This window comes from Acanthisitta chloris, unplaced genomic scaffold, assembly GCF_000695815.1.
Source record: "Acanthisitta chloris isolate BGI_N310 unplaced genomic scaffold, ASM69581v1 scaffold18752, whole genome shotgun sequence".
Classification (NCBI taxonomy): domain Eukaryota; kingdom Metazoa; phylum Chordata; class Aves; order Passeriformes; family Acanthisittidae; genus Acanthisitta; species Acanthisitta chloris.
The window spans coordinates 1-19,950 of NW_008661225.1; the positions used below are offsets into that span (position 1 = coordinate 1).

A 19,950-nucleotide genomic window follows, 5' to 3' on the forward strand; every position below is an offset into this window, starting at 1 on the left:
GGCTGCGCTGCCGTGTGCAGCCTGTGGCGGTGGGTTTAACACATTACTGCCCCGTTCTGGGATGGATTTTGGTTTGGTTTGGTCTGGTTTTGTGGTTTGTTTTTTATTGTTGGAGGGGTTTGCGTTTAGTTTTGTTGGTTTGGTTTTTTTTACCCAGAGCAAGGCAATGCTTTGACACACAGTCTGGAAGAGGGAACCCCCAGCTGTGCCTGGGGCTCCAAGGGTGGTTCAGGAACTCACACTGTGCCCATCTGCCAGGTCCGTGCTGGATCCGTGCAGCTCTGTAACAGCAGAAAACCTACAGCACTCTGTATCATTAACAGCCAGTATTGTCCAGCGTGGCTCCTTCCCGTGGTCAACAGTTTGTTGGATATAAACTTCATATTTTTAAATAGTTTGTATAAAGTTCTTTTCTAACTGTTGCACTGCTAAAGGAAGCAGTACAGGCACAAATACTATGAAATGTTGTGGTCCTGCTCCATTTCCAATTTATGCCTTCAAGCAGCATTGAATGAACTGCTTAGGAACACACTCAATGCTTTCCCCTTTTTATTCTTAGCTACAGATTAAAATTTTCAGCATTTTCTGGCAGTTGGGATGGCCTGTTTTTACAGGCAAGATTCAAGTACAGACAAAGCTTTCAGCAGTAAAGCATCCAGACTTACTCCAGAGACAGTAACTCATTCAATCAACTTTTCTATATTAAATTTTCTTTGCATTAAATAAAACATTTTAAGAACACCTCCCCCCTCATTTGCTGTTCCATACATTGATCTGAAACTGTATGACTCAAGGAAAAACCTATTGCTGCAGCAGACCACTAAAAATTAAGGAATTGAGATTATTTGAAGTCAAGGCATGACTTCCTTTTTTCCTGTGTGCCATCCCCAGACAAAAAGAGTGTTATAAACAACTATCAGTAAACTATAGAACAAAAATCTTTGAGCATATTCATTTACTCCCAAAGCACACATGCTCATGCTTAAAGAGGGAGCAGAGATCCTGAATAATTTTTATCCTGCCTCTTACGACAGCAGCAGCATCCCCCAGCACAGGCAGGAGCAGAGTCCCCTGTGCTGCCCCTGAGCTAGCAGCTCTGTGCCTGGCACAGCAGCTGGGCCCCAGCTTTGCTCCCAGCACTGGGACAGCACATGCACGTTGTGCACGCAGTGCCAGCTGGAGCTGCAGCTGCACTTTGGGTTACCTTCCAGTTTCACCAGACATGAGATGTGCTTCACCTGCTGGGTGTAACCCCAGGAGCACAGCGACGTCTTGGTGATTCAGCCCTCCTGCTCCTCTCCCTCCCCACCCTGTGTCCCAAATGCCCTGCAGATTGGGAGCTCCTCAGTGTGCTTCCAGCCTGCTTTTATTGACCTTTCCTCAGGGTTCCCTCACCAATTTTTGGCATGCTATGGACTTGACAGCCCCGTCCCTGTGAAAGAGATACCTCACAACTCCAAGGACAGACACGGGCGAGAGTACCTTTTGTTCACATTTCATCCCCAGTGTTGAGCAAAGCACGTGGCTGGGCCCAGGTCAGTTCCCATGGATGCCCTGAGCTCGTGCTGCTGCCCACAGGCCCCACATGGAAGAAGATTAATGTCAATGGTAGTGCTGCAGAAACCACAGCCCCTCACCTGTGGCTTTTTGAGTTAGAGATCAGCCTCCTACAGCATGTGTTTGCCCAGGTCTCCCCATGGGGTCCCTCTCCACCATGATTTATTGATGAGACAAACCAGGAGGAAGCCAGAGAAGAGAGATTTGTTGTTGACCTCGCTGTGGGACAGAGGAAGAATTTCATCTTGCAGAGAAGCAGGTAAAATTGATACCCACCACCCACAATGTGCTTGGAAAGAGGATGCTCATGGGCAGCCCAGCAGCCACCACTGTCCCATTGCTGTGTGCTGCTAACACAGAGCAGCTGTGCTGGAGAGCAGCAGGGATCCAGGTGCTATGGGCAGTGAGGGTGAAGTGCTGTAGGGATGCTGGTATTGGAGCTACAACACAGACCTTCAAACTGGAGCAAGAATACCCGGGCAATGGTAGGGATTACTGATCCACACACCAACACCTGCCAAAAAAAGCACTGAGCTTTTCTGGTTTTCTTTTTAAGACTCACCTGCCCCTAAAAGGAAGAGCCAAACAACAAATAGGGGTGAAATAGACTTATTTTTCCTTTTAAAAAAATCAAAATATTAAAAGCACAGGCAGTGTTGGGGTTTCATTCTGGGCTTCGTTTAATGAATAGAGGAGGGAGATGACTGCTGCCTGCCCTGCCACATGTCAGTGCTGGAGCTGGACAGGTCCAATCTGCAACGTGTTGGGTGTGCTCTGGCTGGGAGCCACCAGGGCCAGACCAAGGCACCCACTTGCTCTCCAGCCCAACCTCCATCAGCAGGTACCCAGTTTCTCTCAAATTGCTCCCAGTTTCTCTGCAGTGAGTAACAAGGGGTAATCGCCAACATTTTGGCTTTCTTCTGCCATAAGCATAACAGAGGGAGATCAACACAAAGGTGAATTCTGCCAACAAGTATCACCCCAGTCTACATGGCACAATTAAATAGAATTTTATTTTCAATAAATATACAATCTGCATCATACCAGACAATATGCTGTGAAAAAATAAAATGTACAGAAGCAACCAACAGGACAGCTTGACCGTAGCTAAATTCACTTGGTGACCTGGAGAACTACCTGGGTTAACACACACAACACAAAGAGCCACTGCAGTCTGTGAGAGAATCAAAATTGTGTATTTTGGGTCTTCTTAACTGCAAAAGTCCCTGCAGTAGGTTTCTTTTGCACAGCACAGGTTTGAAAAGACATGAGCTGGTTTTCTTGGTACAAATGCTATTGGAAATGTTTATTTTGCTATATCATCACTCTATCTACTACACACACAGACTGCTATCGAGAGTGGCAGGTCTCACTGCTGATGGGACATCAGATCCATCTGATGTGGGGCCACGTGGCCACACGTGTGCCCCAGCACACAAACGCACGTGCACATACTAACAGGAGCTGAAGTCTGTTAAAACTAGTACAAGGACAAAACTGGAGTCAGAATCGATTTCACCACAGGTTCTACCGTTTAAAAAAATATTCTAGCCTAATTACCACGTTCACCAACGAGAGCACACAGGTACTTATATCTCCGAGAGGATGAGCCATGGATTTGCACTGGAAGGACAGCAGAGGCAACTTCTCCACCCGCTCAGCACTTACGGCAGCACCTTGACGTCAGCCCACGCCGCCCAGCCACGCGCTCTGCCGCGCGGGACGCAAACAGCTGAGCAGTGCTGGGGCAAGCAGCGAGAGGTCCAGCCCCAGGGCAACAGTCAGGACCCAGTGGGGCATAGTTCACAGAGCCAGTGTGGCCAGTTGGGTGCTGGCAGCTGCTTCAATCCAACACAGCTGCCGAGGGGTGCGTGGAGGGTGTGAGGTGGGGTGTTTCGGTCATGGGTTTGGTTTTTATCTCGTCCGCTCGCTTGGCCTGGCTGCTGTTGGTCTCCCAGCTCATGTTACTTCCAGGGATGCTGGAGAGACACGGTCACACTCCTCCCGGGACCGCAGGCTGTGCCACTGCTCCACTGCTGTGCGGTGTGCGTTGAGCATCCGGCGCCAGTGGTTGGACTCGGGGGCACCTGTTGAGTACTGCCCGATCACAATCCTCCCAATGAAGTCGTTGCTGCTCTTCACGTTGTGCCCATAGACTGGGGAGAGCAGAAACAGAGACTGGTCAAGGCAAAAGCACTGCTCAGCCACCCAGAGCCCTGCCCCAGGGAGTCAATGTTCCGCAAACATCCCCTCACACCATGCAGCAGATGCCAGTGGTTTTGGTATGTAACTCAGCACCTCAGAAACGTTAGAGAAGCTAAAACAGGAGTTTGGAAGGAATAAAATAAGCTGTACCAGAGACTGAAATACAATCCAAATGAGTAAGACACAAATCCATGGTTATCATGGTATCATAAAAAGGTTTGGGTTGGAAGGGACCTCAGTGATCATCCAGTTCTAATCCCCCTGCCATGAGCAGGGACACCATCCACCAGAGCAGGTTGCTCAAAGCCCCATCCAGCCTGGCCTTGAAGCAGAATTACACCATGTAAAGAAGTGCCAAAAGCTCTGCCCTGGGCACTGGGAAATGATGAAAGCAGCCCAGCATCCTGTGCCTGGGGAAATGCAGAATCAGAATCTCAAACTGTCCTTCTCCAAACGCACGTGACACAAACCACTCCAGTGTTAATCGACAGCGTTCCTGGCTCAGAGACAGGAATTACACACATCCAGGCAGTCAGCAGGATGTTTACACGGAAACGATTTGCCATAATTATCACTGCAGCACCTTGTTAAAAGTCCAGGAAAGCAACGGAGGGAGAGACATCAACCCCACACCCTGTCCTTTGGATTAGCCCAGTCTCCTGGAACAAAAAATCGCAGACAGCAGCAAACCTTAATGATGGACCTGATCCTGGGAAAGGCTGAACACTCGCACAGGACAGGAGCAAAAGCACTTTGTGTACTGCAAATTGAAGTCCTGTCTTGGCTCATTAGAACGCTGAACAAAAAGTCTTTGCAAGCTGAAGCCAGGATATCCACAGGCACTGGCTGGAATATTAAGGATTAAAAAATCTCCTCAGGAAAGAGAGCGGTTTTTAAGAACAAATATCTGCAGGAGCTCCAAATCCAGACAGGCTTGTGCAGCAAGAGCATGTTCAGCCTGGTGTATAGCTGAGAGCCTGGCATGGAGCTGAGTGCTGCCATCACTGTCCCTGCCAGCAGCACCAGCTCTCCAGGGCCGCTGGAAACCAGCACTGGCAGCAAAGCCACAACTGGGATCCCTCACAGCAACACCCTGATGCTGTATGCACCTTACAGGCAGGCAGGACACTGAGCACTAAGCACTCGACCTCACTTTTAGCCAGGCACCTTTGTCAAGACTGCATAGTTCCTATTATAATGTATCTCAAAACTGATTGTTTTGTAGTATTTTAAGTGTGCCAAGGCTGGTTCCTCACCACTGCACCAGTCTGGAGTCTTGCTCTGGGTGACTCAGGCACCACCTGCCAGTGCAGTCCCAAAATCAAGCTGGGCAAGGTTACGTCTCGTTTTATCCCTTCTGACAGCTCTGACACACACAGGTTACGGGCAGAGATACTTCTGCTCACCAAATTACCTGCAGCTATTTTAGGTAATGGCAAACCTCCAAATGCCCAAGAAATTTATCCAATAATTGCACTAAAAAAATCCTACCCTGCAACTCAGAGCACTGTAAGTCTATCTTCAAGTGCCAGAAAGAAATGAATTGGGGGTACACCACCCCAGCAGGAAGACTATATCTCTTCTGCCTGTCACCATCAGTTATCTAGGGGGGATGCCATCAGCTCTCTGCAACGCACTGCCAAGCAAGTGACCCTGTCAAGAGGCCAGTTTGGTGTTATTTGGAAAGACCACCACCTTCTAAGGATGCAGTGAGGAATTTTAATCCATCCATCTCCAACTAGTACACAGCTTGTCAGAGTTATTAACGAGTTCTCCTACAGGGCAATGGATCACAAGTGAAGCTAACGTGACTATACTAAATGTCCTGCTATGATTTATTAGCCTAGAGAGATCAAATATAGTGATAAATCCACATAAGAGTATACCCAAACCAAATTTTTAATAGGACTTTTTTCCTTTTTCTTTAACATTATTTTTTTCCAAAATGAAAGGAGATGAAGCTTAATCCTGGGAGACAATAGCAAGTAATTTAAACCAAGAATTCTTACAGGTAATCAATTAATCACAGGATAAATTAGCAGTGGGAAAGTACTCTAGCCATACAAATTCTTCAAAAATACTCCATGCCAGGACTGGAAAACAAGCAGGTGTGCTAACTAAGGGGACCTGCTATTTTACTGTTGATCCAAGTATTTTGAATTCTTGTAAAGAAACTTGTTAGTCTCACTGTGTCTGGTCATTAGCACGCTGAGTCCTTCGGGGTATTAATGGGCTAATTATACAAGCATTGTTGCTTCTATCATTAACTAGTGTAGATAGCACAGAAACTTATTGCTGAAGCACAGGAAAGACATTTTCCAAGGCCAAATGCTTATTCACACACAGAGCATAAGAGGTGGCACTAGACTGACCTCAGGTTAACCAATTCACAGCTTCATCGTAGCAGCTTTCTCCAAAGATGAGAGATCTTTGTGTGTCAAAAATTCAGCTTTTCTCATCAGTTCATGAGCCTTTTAAATTCAAGGCAAATCCTTTCTGGGAGGCTAACTGCTGTATTCCACTCATAAATGGACAGGAATTGCTGAGAATTTGCTCATGGCTGAGCTGCACCAAGCTGTGGCATGGCCCTTACTCAGGAGAAGGGGCAGTTGGTACTGTGAAAAAAAGCCCTTTCCTTTGGTCACATTCAGGAGCACAATTTTCCCCGTTGCTGTCACTGGTTCTTCCCAGAACAGCTTGGAAAAGAGAACTGTAGGAGTGCACTGGCCACGCTGTGGGCTCCCATCCCAGCACAGGTAAAGGTGGAGAAGCTCCTGCAGTCCAGCCACAGGCAGCAGTTGGGCACTGTGCCACACTCTGAGCCCAGCTGACAGTACAAGTGGACCAAGCTGTGCTCCCTGATGTCTCAGCATCCCTTAACAGAGTCCGAAAGGAGCTCAGAGTAAATTTCAGATTAAATCTGCCCCTGGCCACAGAAAACAGTAACTCTACGGAGCTGCTCAGAAGCAGAAAATGAACTAATTATCATTTGGGATTTTCAGACTGACCCAGACTCTGGTTAGGAACAGGTAGATGCTGCTTTCCATTTAAGAAACCTATTTTCCAGACAGAAACAACACACCTGATCTCATGAGCTCTTTTTCCACCATCGCAGTAATTTACACAATAGCAACATCAATTTCCAGGCCAACATGGAACACAAAGCAATTAAAGAAGCAGAGGTCAAACCAATTCCTTCTGCAGCTGCTCTTCACCAAGGGATGCATTTGCAAAGAGAAAGGCTTCTTAGAAAGAAATTATTTATAATAGAAATGCTGAAATACAGAAGACAATCACTGGTCAACTGTTTTGCATGTCACTATGTAATCAACCCGCAAAGCTGTGTGGGTGGCATCAGCCCTGGCATCAGATCCAGCCAAAACACCCTTTACCTTTATCTTCCCCTTTGCCTCTGCACTTAGTCTTGCAAGCCAAGTACCTGTGAAGAGCATGACTGCAAAGCATTTGTCATCTATGAGTTATGTGCAAGAAGAAATTTTAAGCTGGCATTTCAGATACTAATTCATCCTTTGATTGAATATACTAGCAGCCTTGAAATGACCAGGGAGGAGCACCAACTCAGAAAATTTCCTTCAGCTACCTTCAAAAGGCTATCAGTACCATTCATGTGATGGGGACAAGTTCGCACCTTGGGCCACAAAACACCTGTACCTCCTGCAAACCTTCTGCCAGATGTGCTCTGCAGCAACTCAGCAGTTACTCAGCAGTTAAGGCTGAGCAAGGTACAGCGCCTCTGCTGCCACCTCTCTGGGAGTAACAGCAGAGCAATCTCAGCGTGCTGGAACAGCTGAGAGCTTCAGCACAAATAATTAACCCTTCTTCAGTCACCTACATCATTACCTGCAACGCAATTAAAACCATTTAACTCAGAAGTAAAATAAGCAAAACCATGCCCAAGGCTGTATACAGGCAACTCAGAGTCAGAGTCAGGTTAAGAAGAACTGAAAACTGCTTCTGAACTGCTTGACATCAATATTAAAAAGCTGTTTAGCACAAAGAGGTGCTGCAAGGAGCAGCAGCAGCTCAGCTAATGATGCACACTGAGAAGGTCAGAGGTATGGACCAAATCCTGCCCCTTGCTCCTTGAGCGTGGCCTGTCATATTTAGTAGAGAGGAGAGAAAAGCACAGGAGAAGATGCCATGGTTTCACATTTATCAATTTAATCTCCATCAGGCTCTGACGTGCATGTAAAATTTGCTTCCCAGCCTCTCTGTGAGACTGCACCCTGCAGCATCTGCACATGCCCTGCTCCAGAGGGAACTGGAACTACTCAAGCTCATGGAATCCTGGCCACACAGACCTAGAGCAGCTCCAGCATCCAGCTGCTGTCCATGAGGGAGAATGCCACCACACCAAGAAACTCTCTTTGGAAAATCATTTCCTTCGGACGAGGGAAGTGGACCCTGCAGTTGCACCCTGAGCCAGGAATTCAGCTAATCAGGGTCTGGCCTCTGACAGGAACAGGAAAGTCCTGTAGGAGACAGCAGGGACCCAGGGTACAGGGAAAGTGCAAATGAACAAGTGTGTGTTGCAGAGATTTCAAGGATGGGGGAGATGACACCTCGTGAAATTATCTCAGCAGCAGAAACTGGAATGTATCCATCACAACAGCCCCGAGGTTACTGAAAAGGAGAACCTACAGCTGGCTTTTCTCATCTCCAGCTCCCTTTTTTTAAAAATTGCATCTTAATTCTGTGAGCCCCAGATCCAACAGAGCACATGGATGTCTTTATGCATATTTACACACCTCACAGGAGGAGGCTCCAGCACCAGTGCTGTACAGCACCTGCAAACAAAGGCAGGGATGGTCACACAGGAGAGGCACCTCTGCCTGCACTGAGACTTTTTCTGATTTGATACACAGGGAGATTATGGCCTTGGGAGAGGTTTGAATAATTCTTTTCACCACAGCACGAGCCAAACAAGATGAAGCGCTGAGGTCAGGAGAGGCATGACACTGCTTAAATTAAGGGGCTTGGCAAAAGGAACAAGCACTGATCATCAGTCTGGAGACAGGAGAGTTTGCTCCTTTCTTTAGGAGAAAAAGACTCCCTAAAAATTCCAGAGAACTCCAGAACAAGCAGTTTCTGCCACGTCTGATGTGGTATAGTTATTACCTAAGTCAGGCCACTTGAAGAATCTAATTTTGCCTTCTAAGCAAGCAACAGATTGGCTCAGGAAGTGTCAGCATCTTGTTGCTCTCACCAGGATTAATGGCATTTCACTCCTCCCCATTAAAGGAGCCAGTCTGCTGCAAAAAGCCAAACCACTGACTGAGGACCTTCCCTGAGTGACCCCAGACCAGGATCAGGCTGCAGGACCCCACTCAGCATCTCCCACCGACCCCTGCTGCCTGCTGTGCTGTCACCTGCTCCAGCCTGACAAACAGCACCTGCCCTGGACACCAGGATGTCACAGATGGGCTTGAGAATGGAGAGCAGTGAGGACCTTCCTCCTCCCAAAGGAGGTTTGGAACCTTTGCATTGCACTCACTGCAGAGAGGCTCTGACAGGCAGGACAGGCTTCAGGACAGCAACATCTCCTGCCAGCACATCTCCCCATGCTCCTCTCCCAGCACTCCAAGAGCAGATGTCCTCATGAGACCTGCTGTGCCACCTCACGTGGCCACAGGACCCAGAGCAAGGCCTGGGATGGCAGGAGGCACCAGCCAGGAGTGCACTGCTCTCCCCAGACCTGGGCACAGACCATATGCAGTGCATAAATGCATGAAGTGTTTTATACACAAAGGCCAAATTCTGATCTAAATTAAACAGGTATAAATCCCCAGATAACCTAGTGCTGACATCAATCTTTTTTTTCCATTTTTCCCCCTTTGGCTACAATAGGATTACATAGGTTTAAGCAAGGATTAGATTTTGCTTCTAAGCTCCAGATATGACAAGATACAGACAGTTTAATACTTCAGAAAGACATGTCTAATAGACAACAAGAGACAAGTTTCTAGCAGCAAGTTGCCTAATTATCCATCTATCTAATACATGTTATGGTGCCCAATATGATAGTGTTTCAAAACAGAAACCAATTCCTCCTCCTGCATTCCAGCATGGGGAAAAAAAAGCAGTTCAATTTGACTCATATATTAGAGATTTTTTCCCATTAATGTGTGCAAAAGACAAAATGCCTGAAAGTTTGTTATTGGGTTTGTTTTGGGGGAAAGAAAAAGCAATAGGAGAAAGGAGAGATGAGCATCTGAGTCAGCAAATCAAAGTGTAGATGTGTGATGACTCCAGACACATGGTGGTTTCCATCCCTGCAAACAGGCACCTACAGATGATGCTGGCACCTGAAGGTGCTCAGCTAAGTGGGACATTTGGAAATCAGCCTGTTAATTAAGAAAATACTAGTGAAAAGCCTCACTATCTCTGCATCCTGTTCATGGGACATTTACAGATCTCATGCAGCAGAGGCGAACACCAAAAGCATCCCCTTGTCCCCAAATCTGACCACGAGAGCCAATGGTGAAAAACAAATAGTGATAAGGGCTGAGGAGTTTCAGCTGCCTTCTGCTCAACCAGACTCAAGATACCTGGAGGCTCAGCTTTAGGACTCACCCAGAATGAGCCCTAGTTTGTTTTATTACCAGCTGTGATGGCTAAGTGTGGGTCTGTGATCTCTAAGCCTGTGGTGCAGCTGTTTGCCCCTTCACCTGACCTGGGCTCCCCTGGAAGGTGAGGTCTGGAGCTGATGTCCACCTTCAGCTTTGGCCCATCTCTTTACAGCCTTTTCTATCAGGTGAGGGCTGCTCTCCTCCCCCATCTCCACCATGACTGACTGCCCCAGAAACTGTCATATGGATCTAGAGCACCCCAAAACATTTTCTACTGAACATGCAAAATCTGTTCATTAGAACATGCAAACCCAGACTGGTCTGCACCACAGCATCTCCAGCATCCCTGGGAGTGAAGGGTGACAGTGGGCCAGAGCTGTGCTTACCACCAGCTGTCTGTGCCACCAGTGACCATTTACTCCAGGTATAGAAACATCCCAAAACATCCACCTCCAACAAGAAGTTGGGATTTCAATGAAGACCCAATTCCTCTCCTATCAAGCTGTAATACCACAAAGGGAATGAATATGCTCAAACAGGCAGTATTGCCTAAAAAAAGAAAATACTTCAGCAAAAGCAAACCACTTTGCAGAACTGCACAATCACCAACACACACCAACAATTCTTTTTTCCCCTCCAAAAATACAAACTGCATTGAATGGTCCTTAAATTTTCCTAAAGGCCGAGGGAAAGGGAAAATGAGCCAACAGAGGAACCATGTATATTGCTACTGAACAGCAATCTGTTATTTTAATCAAGTACTGCCTATTAACTGAAAGTTAATTAGACCCCTGGGATAAAGCATCAAAGTTATCTGTGGGTCTGAAGACACATGTTGTTATAGGACTCAGGGCATGAAGAGAGTTGATGGCATTGCCAGGGCTCCTCTGCAGCAGCCACTGAAACCACAGGTACAGGTCAGCAAAGTCTCAACACTCACTCAGGAACTAAAATACTTTCAAAAAAGAAATAAAATTGAAAACCTGGTTCTAAATCTTTATAGAAAACAGAGACAGGGTCAACTTTTAAAACATAGTTAAAAGTAAGGAGCATGACAAAGTCCTACCAATGGTTCCAAGAGAGCGTTCTTGTGAGCTGCACCCTCAGCCAGTATGTATGGTGAAGGTCTCACCAGCTACCACACACATATCAAGGTCAATCTCTCCATCAACAAGCAAATCCTGGCCCAGAATACTTCCCTCCTCCAGGCAGAGCATCCTATCCTCTTGGAGCCATCCTGCCACACGGGGACAGCACAGTGGGATGAGCACCACTCTCCACCAAACAACACCAACCCAAATGCTGTCCTAGCTCCAGCTATGCTCTCAGCCAGGTCAGGCAGCAAAGCAGATTTCCCTCTGCAACTGCACAGCCAGTGCCCAGAGCATGAAAATGATTTTGCTGTCTTTGGGGACTCTGCTCACTTCACAAGCCCTAAAGATCCTGACATGTAAACATCTACCAGAGCTTATTTAAATGGATAAAGACACACACAGTTGCCACAAGGACCTCGGGGAGACAAATATTCCCTAACTGTGAGTGCTGAAGGTTGTCTTTTTTATGGTAAGTGATCAAAAGATGTTAACGAGTCACTAAGATGCAGTTTGCCCTGGAGTGCTGGTGGTTTTTATTGGGCCATCTGGGCTTTACTGCAATGCAAACAGCATTACTGACGATTGTTATTAACGACATTATAATCATTAACAAAATACAACGGTGCTCAGATTTCAGGTCTTGTCTACCATCCTGTGCACAGTCCAGCCCTTCTGAAGGTTAGGCTGGAATTGAGAGGACAACCTGCCCAAAATTCATTCTCAGGGACAGCATGGGCTCTCTAGGTGCTCAGCATCCAGCCCTCCCAAGCACAGAGGCTGCAGTCACATCTCAAATATCCTTTTTTCTTCTTGGAAATTCCCTCAGGCAGCAGCTGACAGCCCTGCTGCTGGGGTGAAACCTCACCTTCCTCTTAGCATTGGACAAAGAATAACTGACACCTTTGTTCACAGGTATATATGGTTAGGAGAACACCCCCCTGCCCTTCACAGCCTGCCCCATTTCTCTGCAGAAGGTGAGCTCAGGACTTGCCTGCACTCAAGCAGAAGATTGCACATGAGGGATGTGTGTCAAGTTGAAAAAAAAAAAAAAGTGGAAAAAGGAACCATTCAAAAGAGTGCATCTCTGTTACAGTATGTATATGGTTGCTCATTGCCTAGACAAAGTGTTTGATGCAGTAAATGAAAATCAAACATCATCTCCACCAGCTGTTGCCTCACCTATCATCTTTGATTTTTGTCAGGACATTAGACTTGTTACAAGCATCAGTAGTTTTCCTGGTTTCAACCTCTTTTGGTGAGAAGTTGTGAACAGACAATACTTGCAGCAGCAATCCTGACCGTGGATGCCTCCTGCCAGAGAGGACATCAACATCTGAGCTCATCCCACCTCATTTTAGGCACTGAACTGGGTTATGTGAGTTAGTGACTGCTCCAGTAAGCACCTGAGGTGGGAACAGAGGGGAAGGCAGAAAGACAGCTAGTAAAAGGTGTCCTGCACCAGTGTGGAAGGAGAAGCATTTTGATCTTAAAATGCAAATAATTTCCAGTATTGAATCCTTGTATGCCTAAGGAAGAGGAAAGATGGAATAACCAGCCCAACCACCACCTCCCCTAGTCTTGGCTAATGCAGAGCTCTGCCTGTGCACCTCATCTTGGAAGCACCCACTCCCCTCTCCTAATCCAACTGCACTTCAACCCTGAGTTTGATCTTGAGTCCAGATCTACAAAGCACCACCAGGAAAGCAGGGGCACAGTGCTTTACATTCCATCTGCAATGTTTGTATGCACTGTCGTTGCTAAATCACTGCAAAACAGTGAAATCCCTACTAGAGTGCACTAAACCCTGACAGTTTGATTCAAGATGCACAGGAGGAAAACACATGGGGAAAAAGAAATTAATCTTCCTCTGTCTGGGTAGTACCTTACTTTGCACTGGTCCCAGCCACACTGGGAGCCAGGAGCCACACCTGATGGGAACTGGCACAATTCCATGGCTTTCCAGTGAAACCAAGCCAATGTAAAGACAGCTGCAGACTGGGTCCAAAATATAAAGCCACAAAGAAGGTTCCTTTAAATTATTGAAGACATACTCACTTCTGGCTCCCATGACTGCTTTTACAGCTCTCTCTCTCCATCCAAAGCATCATCACCTACCCTTCAAGCAGAATTATTTTCCTTTTCAATTGGACTTTGATTCAACAGCAAATTTAATTAACTGACCTAATGGACTAGAGCTGTGGATTGAAAAAAAAAAACCAACCAACTCCCAACACAACAGAAAGAACCACCACTGCAGCCAAAAAACCAAACAAACTCAAAACCAAAACCAAAACACCTACATTAAAAAAACGTGGATTAAAAAACCAACCAACTCCCAACACAACAGAAAGAACCACCACTGCAGCCAAAAAACCAAACAAACTCAAAACCAAAACCAAAACACCTACATTAAAAAAACCCAAACAAAACCAAACTCTGCCTCTGCTGTGTAGAGATGCAAAATGAAAAGATCCTCACATTGCAAAGTACAGCTTCTCCACGCTGCCAACCACTTGCTCTTGATGTCTTTTAATGGAATATCAACAGAAAGAACCACCACTGCAGCCAAAAAACCAAACAAACTCAAAACCAAAACCAAAACACCTACATTAAAAAAACCCAAACAAAACCAAACTCTGCCTCTGCTGTGTAGAGATGCAAAATGAAAAGATCCTCACATTGCAAAGTACAGCTTCTCCACGCTGCCAACCACTTGCTCTTGATGTCTTTTAATGGAATATCCCAAAGCCCTTTACAAGCCCTTAAACTGTGCATTTTTCTAATGTGCCAAGACAGAGCTCTATGGGGAACACCACCATCCTCATCCCAGAACTTCAGACACTGTATGCTGATACTCATTTCACTAAAACCTCAGAGATGCACACAAGAGATGCCCAAGCTGCACATCATCCTTCAGTCCGAGAGCAGCCAGCAGAACCTAGCCCTGCTGCTCCTCCCAAAAGCTCTGCACGTTCCTGCACAGCTTTAGAGCTGCTGAGGACATTTCTGGCCTGGGATTATTTATTGCAACATTCAAAGCAAGCAACATGTCACTTTGAAAGTGAAGCACCACTTACAAGGCTCACCGCTGAAATCTGACTGCATGATGTATGATGATAAATCAGCCAACTTTCCAGTGGCTGATTTGAGAACACATCCCTTTGCACAGAAAAAAATAATCAGAGATCCATTCATTAATACTGACTTCACCCACCATGACAAGGAGCAGCATATTCCCCTCCCCCTCCTGACTGCACAGAGCTGCTACTGTGTTTGCCTTTTCTGCTTCTACTAGGAAACTTGGAAAACAGAGAATAAAGTATTTCATGCCTGTCACAAGATCACCTGACAGAAGCTTCCAAGAACAAATTCATCCCTGCACATGTAAGGTATAGTCAGGGTGACATGCATGCAAAGTAGGGATTAATTATAGACATTTGGCTGAGGAAATTTCTGAGCATGAAGGGCAAAATTTAAATTGCTGATCAGCATCACTTTTGTTATAACATGTTTGGAAACAAACTAATGGGCTGGAATTAGCCTCTTTGTACCAGCTTTGACACCTGTATCTGCCATGTAAAAAAGAAAACTAAAAAAATACTTCAAAATATACCCTTTCAGAAGCAGACTCCTTTCTCTTCATTAAAAACAAAAATGGTGAGTAACAGGTGGAAAGTTGCCAAAAAACTGTGTTTGTGAAGCACAAGAGTCCAGCGTGGTAGTCCCACCACCCAGCCCTGCTGATACTCCAGAGGGCAAGAAGGTCTGACCCTGCTCCTGATGGTGCTTGAGCTCCACAGCTCCATAGGCTGAGTAAAGTCATGGCATGGGAGGGAAACCCACCCTTAGCAGGGGTCCCTGCAGCCCTGTCCAAGACCTTCACACTGGGAAATGGCAGAAAATGCCACCAGCCACAGTGGGTTGGTCCCTGGCCCAGTGCTGCTGCCAGTCTGCAGGAGAGAGCAGAGCCAGGGACCATCCCTGCGCACTGCCACTCCTGCTCCCAGCAGCACCCTGACTGCCAAGCTCTGCTGCCTGTTTTCATGCCTTGGGAACAAAAATAGGAGATTCAGAAACTGTTTCAAAATAAGAATTCCTATCCCAGCCAAACGACTCCAGCGCTGACAAAGCTCTTGACTGAGGTCAGCCCTGGGACTGCTCCTGGCCCACAGCCTGCATGGTCTGGGTCTGGGTCCAACTCAGTTGTGCCATGCAGGGCTGGGAATGCAGTCCTAGCCTTTAGAAATAAAGGCATGAACAAACCTGCTTACAGAACAGGTGAGGGCAGTGTCAAACACCACTAGCTGCATCATCTCTCCAGCAAACCATGTCAAGTACCGGAAGTTATCTTGGCCAGTGCCAGGGTTCTGGGATCATTCAGTACTTCCCTCTAAAGATTCTGCTAATTTTTGACTTTATGCCCAAGTTGGTTGCCACTGAAAAGTGCCATTAATGCTCCTCCTCTTCCTCTGCACAAAAACATTCCCAGTGGTACCAATTAAGCACAGGACTGACACGGTGGGTGTGCTCCCAAGCAGCTTCAGCTGCTGGGTGGCAACGCTGGGCACAGCTTCTGCAGAGGGCAGAGTGCTAATTAAGCTTCCCTGGAAACTCCAGCAATAGCCACTCCTTGCAGGGTGGCTCCTGGGACAAACACTGTCCTGCACAGGCTCATCTGCACACCCACAACAGCTGCTTTGTTCACCCCAGAGCCAAGCATGAGTGTGCTGAGCCAGTAACACCACCACAATTACCTGTGAACACCAGGCTGGCATTCTCCAGCTCCTCCTGTGGAACCCTGAAGCTGAAGGACTCATTGTAGAAGGGATCTATCGTGCCACGCATGCAGGACGTCTTCTTGGTTTTTGTTAATTTTAATCCATGAACAAGCTGAATTTTCACAAAGGGATCTGGCAAAAAGCACAGGCTCTGTGTTAGGGGCATCGTGAGTCAGTACCCCCACTCATGAAGGCTGAGCACTGCAGGGATGGACCATGCTGAGAAACAGCCTCTGGAAATGGCTGGGACTTGTACCCCCACACTGCTCCCAGGGATTTGCAGTGGAGACAAAAGTCAGGCATCTGGATTAAAAATGGGCCCTGGCAAAACCACAATTAATGACAGCCTTGATAGAGACCAAGCATACTGTTCTTTTTGGAAAATGCCAATATTTTGGCAGCAGCAATGCTGGGGCAGGAAATATGGGGAAAAACACCTGATGGCATATGCATGAAGCAGTTACCAGTCAGCATGATCAGAGCCAGCAGGGAGCAGTGCCCACAGGCTGTCACACAGAACACAACAAGGGGGGAATTAAAGCTCCTGGTTCCTGACCTCATGCTGGTTCAGAGATTTTTACTTTAAATATGGCAAAGGCATTCACACCCTCCATTGTATCTCAGGGTAAGCATCCCAAACACTTTCATTACTGTTGGCCATACGTACAAAATGAATATCTGGAGCCTTGTATTAATAGGAACTGAGCATCCAAATCCCCCTGGGTCCCTCACAAATTGCAGTCTCACCACTGAGCTGCTTTAAAGGCACATATAGTCTGTTCATGAGTAATGTGAGACATGTACTGCCCTTTACCTGAACCTTGGCTCATGTCTGTCTGAAGAAGCTGTTTTGCTCTAATGATGTCCACGTTTAGTCTTCCTGCGCTGGGTAGGTAGTTTAGTGACAACAGCAGCTCTCCCAGCTCCACTTCATTCTGCAGGGAAAAGGGAATGTGGAAATTTAGAACAGAGCTCAGAGCAGGAGGGGAGGAAAGAGAAGGAAGAGAAATTAAATAAATCCCATTTGTCTAAGTGCCTGAAAAATGAATTTTAGTCACGCTCTGAACTGCAACCAAGAACCATCTGGTGGTAGCTCGTGCTGAGGAGAAACAAGAAAGATTACTATCCCCAAAGGAAGATTGCTCTTTAATCGCTGATCCTTCAGCAGCCGTGCAAAGGGGACCTATAAGGAGGCAGGAATAAGAGGTCAGTAGTTTCTGCCCGCTCCATTTTGAATGGTTCCAGGTGGTTCTGATCTTACCAGTGTGCAGAACACAGACCCATTGGAGAAGACATTCTCTTTCCTTCCCAGCCCCCAAGGACCACACCAGCCATTTGGGAAGTTCAGCCACGCAATGGTTAATGCATCCCTGGGTCACACAAATGTCAGAGGAGACATTCCCTTGGCATGCAGCCATCTAGCCAGAGATCATGGCACAGCTTAACTGTGCCCTTGCTGTTCATCAGGCTGCACCATGACCACAGCTCTGCATCAATATAGCTGTTCAGCCATTATTTCTTTTCCTTGTACTTAATGATGCTTAAAACTAGTAACTAAAGAGCTGGAGAGCTGACATCACTGCTCCTCATGCAGACATAGCTTAAAATAACCTCTCCTCCCTTGCACGACCTGGTTCCAAGATGCTCTTATTGTCAGATGCAAAATACACACACTGAAACAACTCTGGAGACGGAAAACACACCGGCCAGTCTGGGCAGGGCATCGAGCCATCTGCCTCATCTCAGGTCCATGCAGGAGTGCAGAGCTAATTCTTCATCCCAATATCCAAACAGGTCAAAACCAATGTAAATCAGGTGGTCACAGCCCATTCCCAAGAGGGAAAGGATTGGCAATGGTACTGCAATCATAACAGAAGGCTTAAATATCTTTACTGATGCCCCAAATATTAGATTACAGAAACCAGAGACTAAAGGCTGGGCAGACAATAAAGTAAAAAGCTCTGAGACACAGTCACAGCCTGAAGTGACCCAAAGAACCAGATGCAGCAGCAGCAGGACCAGTGCACAAGGCACAACCCCTGGCAAAGACAGCAATGGCTCAGGGAAACTGAGGCTGGGACTGCTTGGAAACTCAACTAGTTCACAGCTATTTAGCTGCAAATGGAAAAGCACAATTTCCACTGGGTGCAGATTCAGAGGGCTTGGAGCACACCCAAAGGGGCACTCAGGGAAAAGCCCCAGCCCCTGCCAGGAGCAGGAGCAGCACAGCACCTCCTGCCTGGCTGTCCAACAGCCTTGAATGGTTCCAGCTGATGGCAGGTCACTCAGCTCCTCACCCAACGAGTCAAGTGCTAAAAGTGATGTCAGGTAATGACATTAAAAGTTTTTCCTCAGGCACATTGTGTCCCCTCCTGCTGATGACTCTTCCAGGTGAAGGCAGCAGGATGTGTGTGGCAGGCAGGAGCAGGTGGCAAGCTGAGGAAGTCCTGTACATCTGATGCTATATAATACAGTCCCATTTCATTCAGTATCCCCTTTTTTTGGCTTTCCATGGAAAATATGGCAATAGGCTGCCTGATTTCACATCAAATGTATCTGCATTTCAGGAGCTGGAAAAGCAACCCCCCTGTGTTTGGCCCCACACATTTACTGGGCAAAGGACAAGGGAAGCACCACGCAGGGAGCAGGGTGAAGGCTGCAAGCACAGCAGCATCCCAACTTGGTCCCTGGGCAAAAACTGTGGATGGACATCATAGATACTAAAGCAAAGCCATGTGTTCTCATTGCACACTCTTCTGCCTCAAGAGCCAGCTACAGAGCCACATCCACCCCAAGCTGGCCCAGCTTCTGCCTGACCTTCTCCACAGCCCCTCTCCCCACCCAGGAAAAGCCTTTGACTTCTTACCCCAAACTCTTTTTGTCACAGCATCTCATGAGTCACATTATATGGCACAATGTGACTACACAGCACACACACATTTATCACATGCATTTTCTTCCACTGCTACAATAATTTTGCTTCACCAAGAAGGCTCTTCTGTCAACTTGGGCCAACTCCCATCTCACAGTGCTGTTCAATGTCTGATATTTGAAGTTCTTTCCATCAGAAAGCCATTCTCCAACACAAGTCTGACTCAATATACACACAGCACCCAAGACTTTTGCAAGGTCAAGCCATATCTACATACACCATGGTTCCCAATGGGTGCACAACATAAGGATCTAAGGGAGTCTCATATCCAAGGTGATTTAGACACCACCTATTCAATTCAAACTATTGTCTTTGGTTTGATTCTGCCCCAAAACACTTCCCTCAGGTCTATGGCTGGAACAGCCTGCAGACACGTTTATCATCAAGAACAGTCAGTGACTTCTAAATCTATTACCAGGACAGTACAGAAGCATCACAGTGCCCACAACAGGAGCTACACGAAGTGACCCTTGACCCCAGCTCATATTTTATAACATATCAACAACATTTTTAACAGACCCAGTCCTACTTCCACTTGCATTCACCACTGGTTGGGTTCCACGCAGGCTTTAATTCCTAGAAATGCAGGTACATTTGGATAGTGCAAATTAGGAAACTAATCAGTGATGTTATTACCTGCTGGGAAGCGACAAACAGTTCTGGCTGCAAATACCAAACTTCTGGCACAGCCAGGTGGCAGGCTAGCATGGGGCATGGATGTGGAACCTTCCAAGTCACCTCAAGCTTAGAGTGCTGAAAATCTACATTAAGATTACTTCTGGGGTTGTCCATTG

General features: G+C 46.8%; 1 protein-coding gene across 1 annotated transcript in view; it reads right to left on the bottom strand.

Moving 5' to 3' along the window:
• Nucleotides 1-3,516: 3,516 nt before the first annotated feature.
• Nucleotides 3,517-19,950, bottom strand: part of SYT17 (synaptotagmin XVII) — a gene marked incomplete at its 5' end in the record, with an annotated part of 32,052 nt that continues 15,618 nt past the window's right edge. Inside the window, 3 exons of the mRNA XM_009070158.1 lie at nucleotides 3,517-3,713; nucleotides 16,201-16,356; nucleotides 17,039-17,159. Of these exons, the coding sequence (XP_009068406.1) occupies nucleotides 3,517-3,713; nucleotides 16,201-16,356; nucleotides 17,039-17,159 (474 nt within the window). The remainder of the gene's footprint in view (nucleotides 3,714-16,200; nucleotides 16,357-17,038; nucleotides 17,160-19,950) is intronic.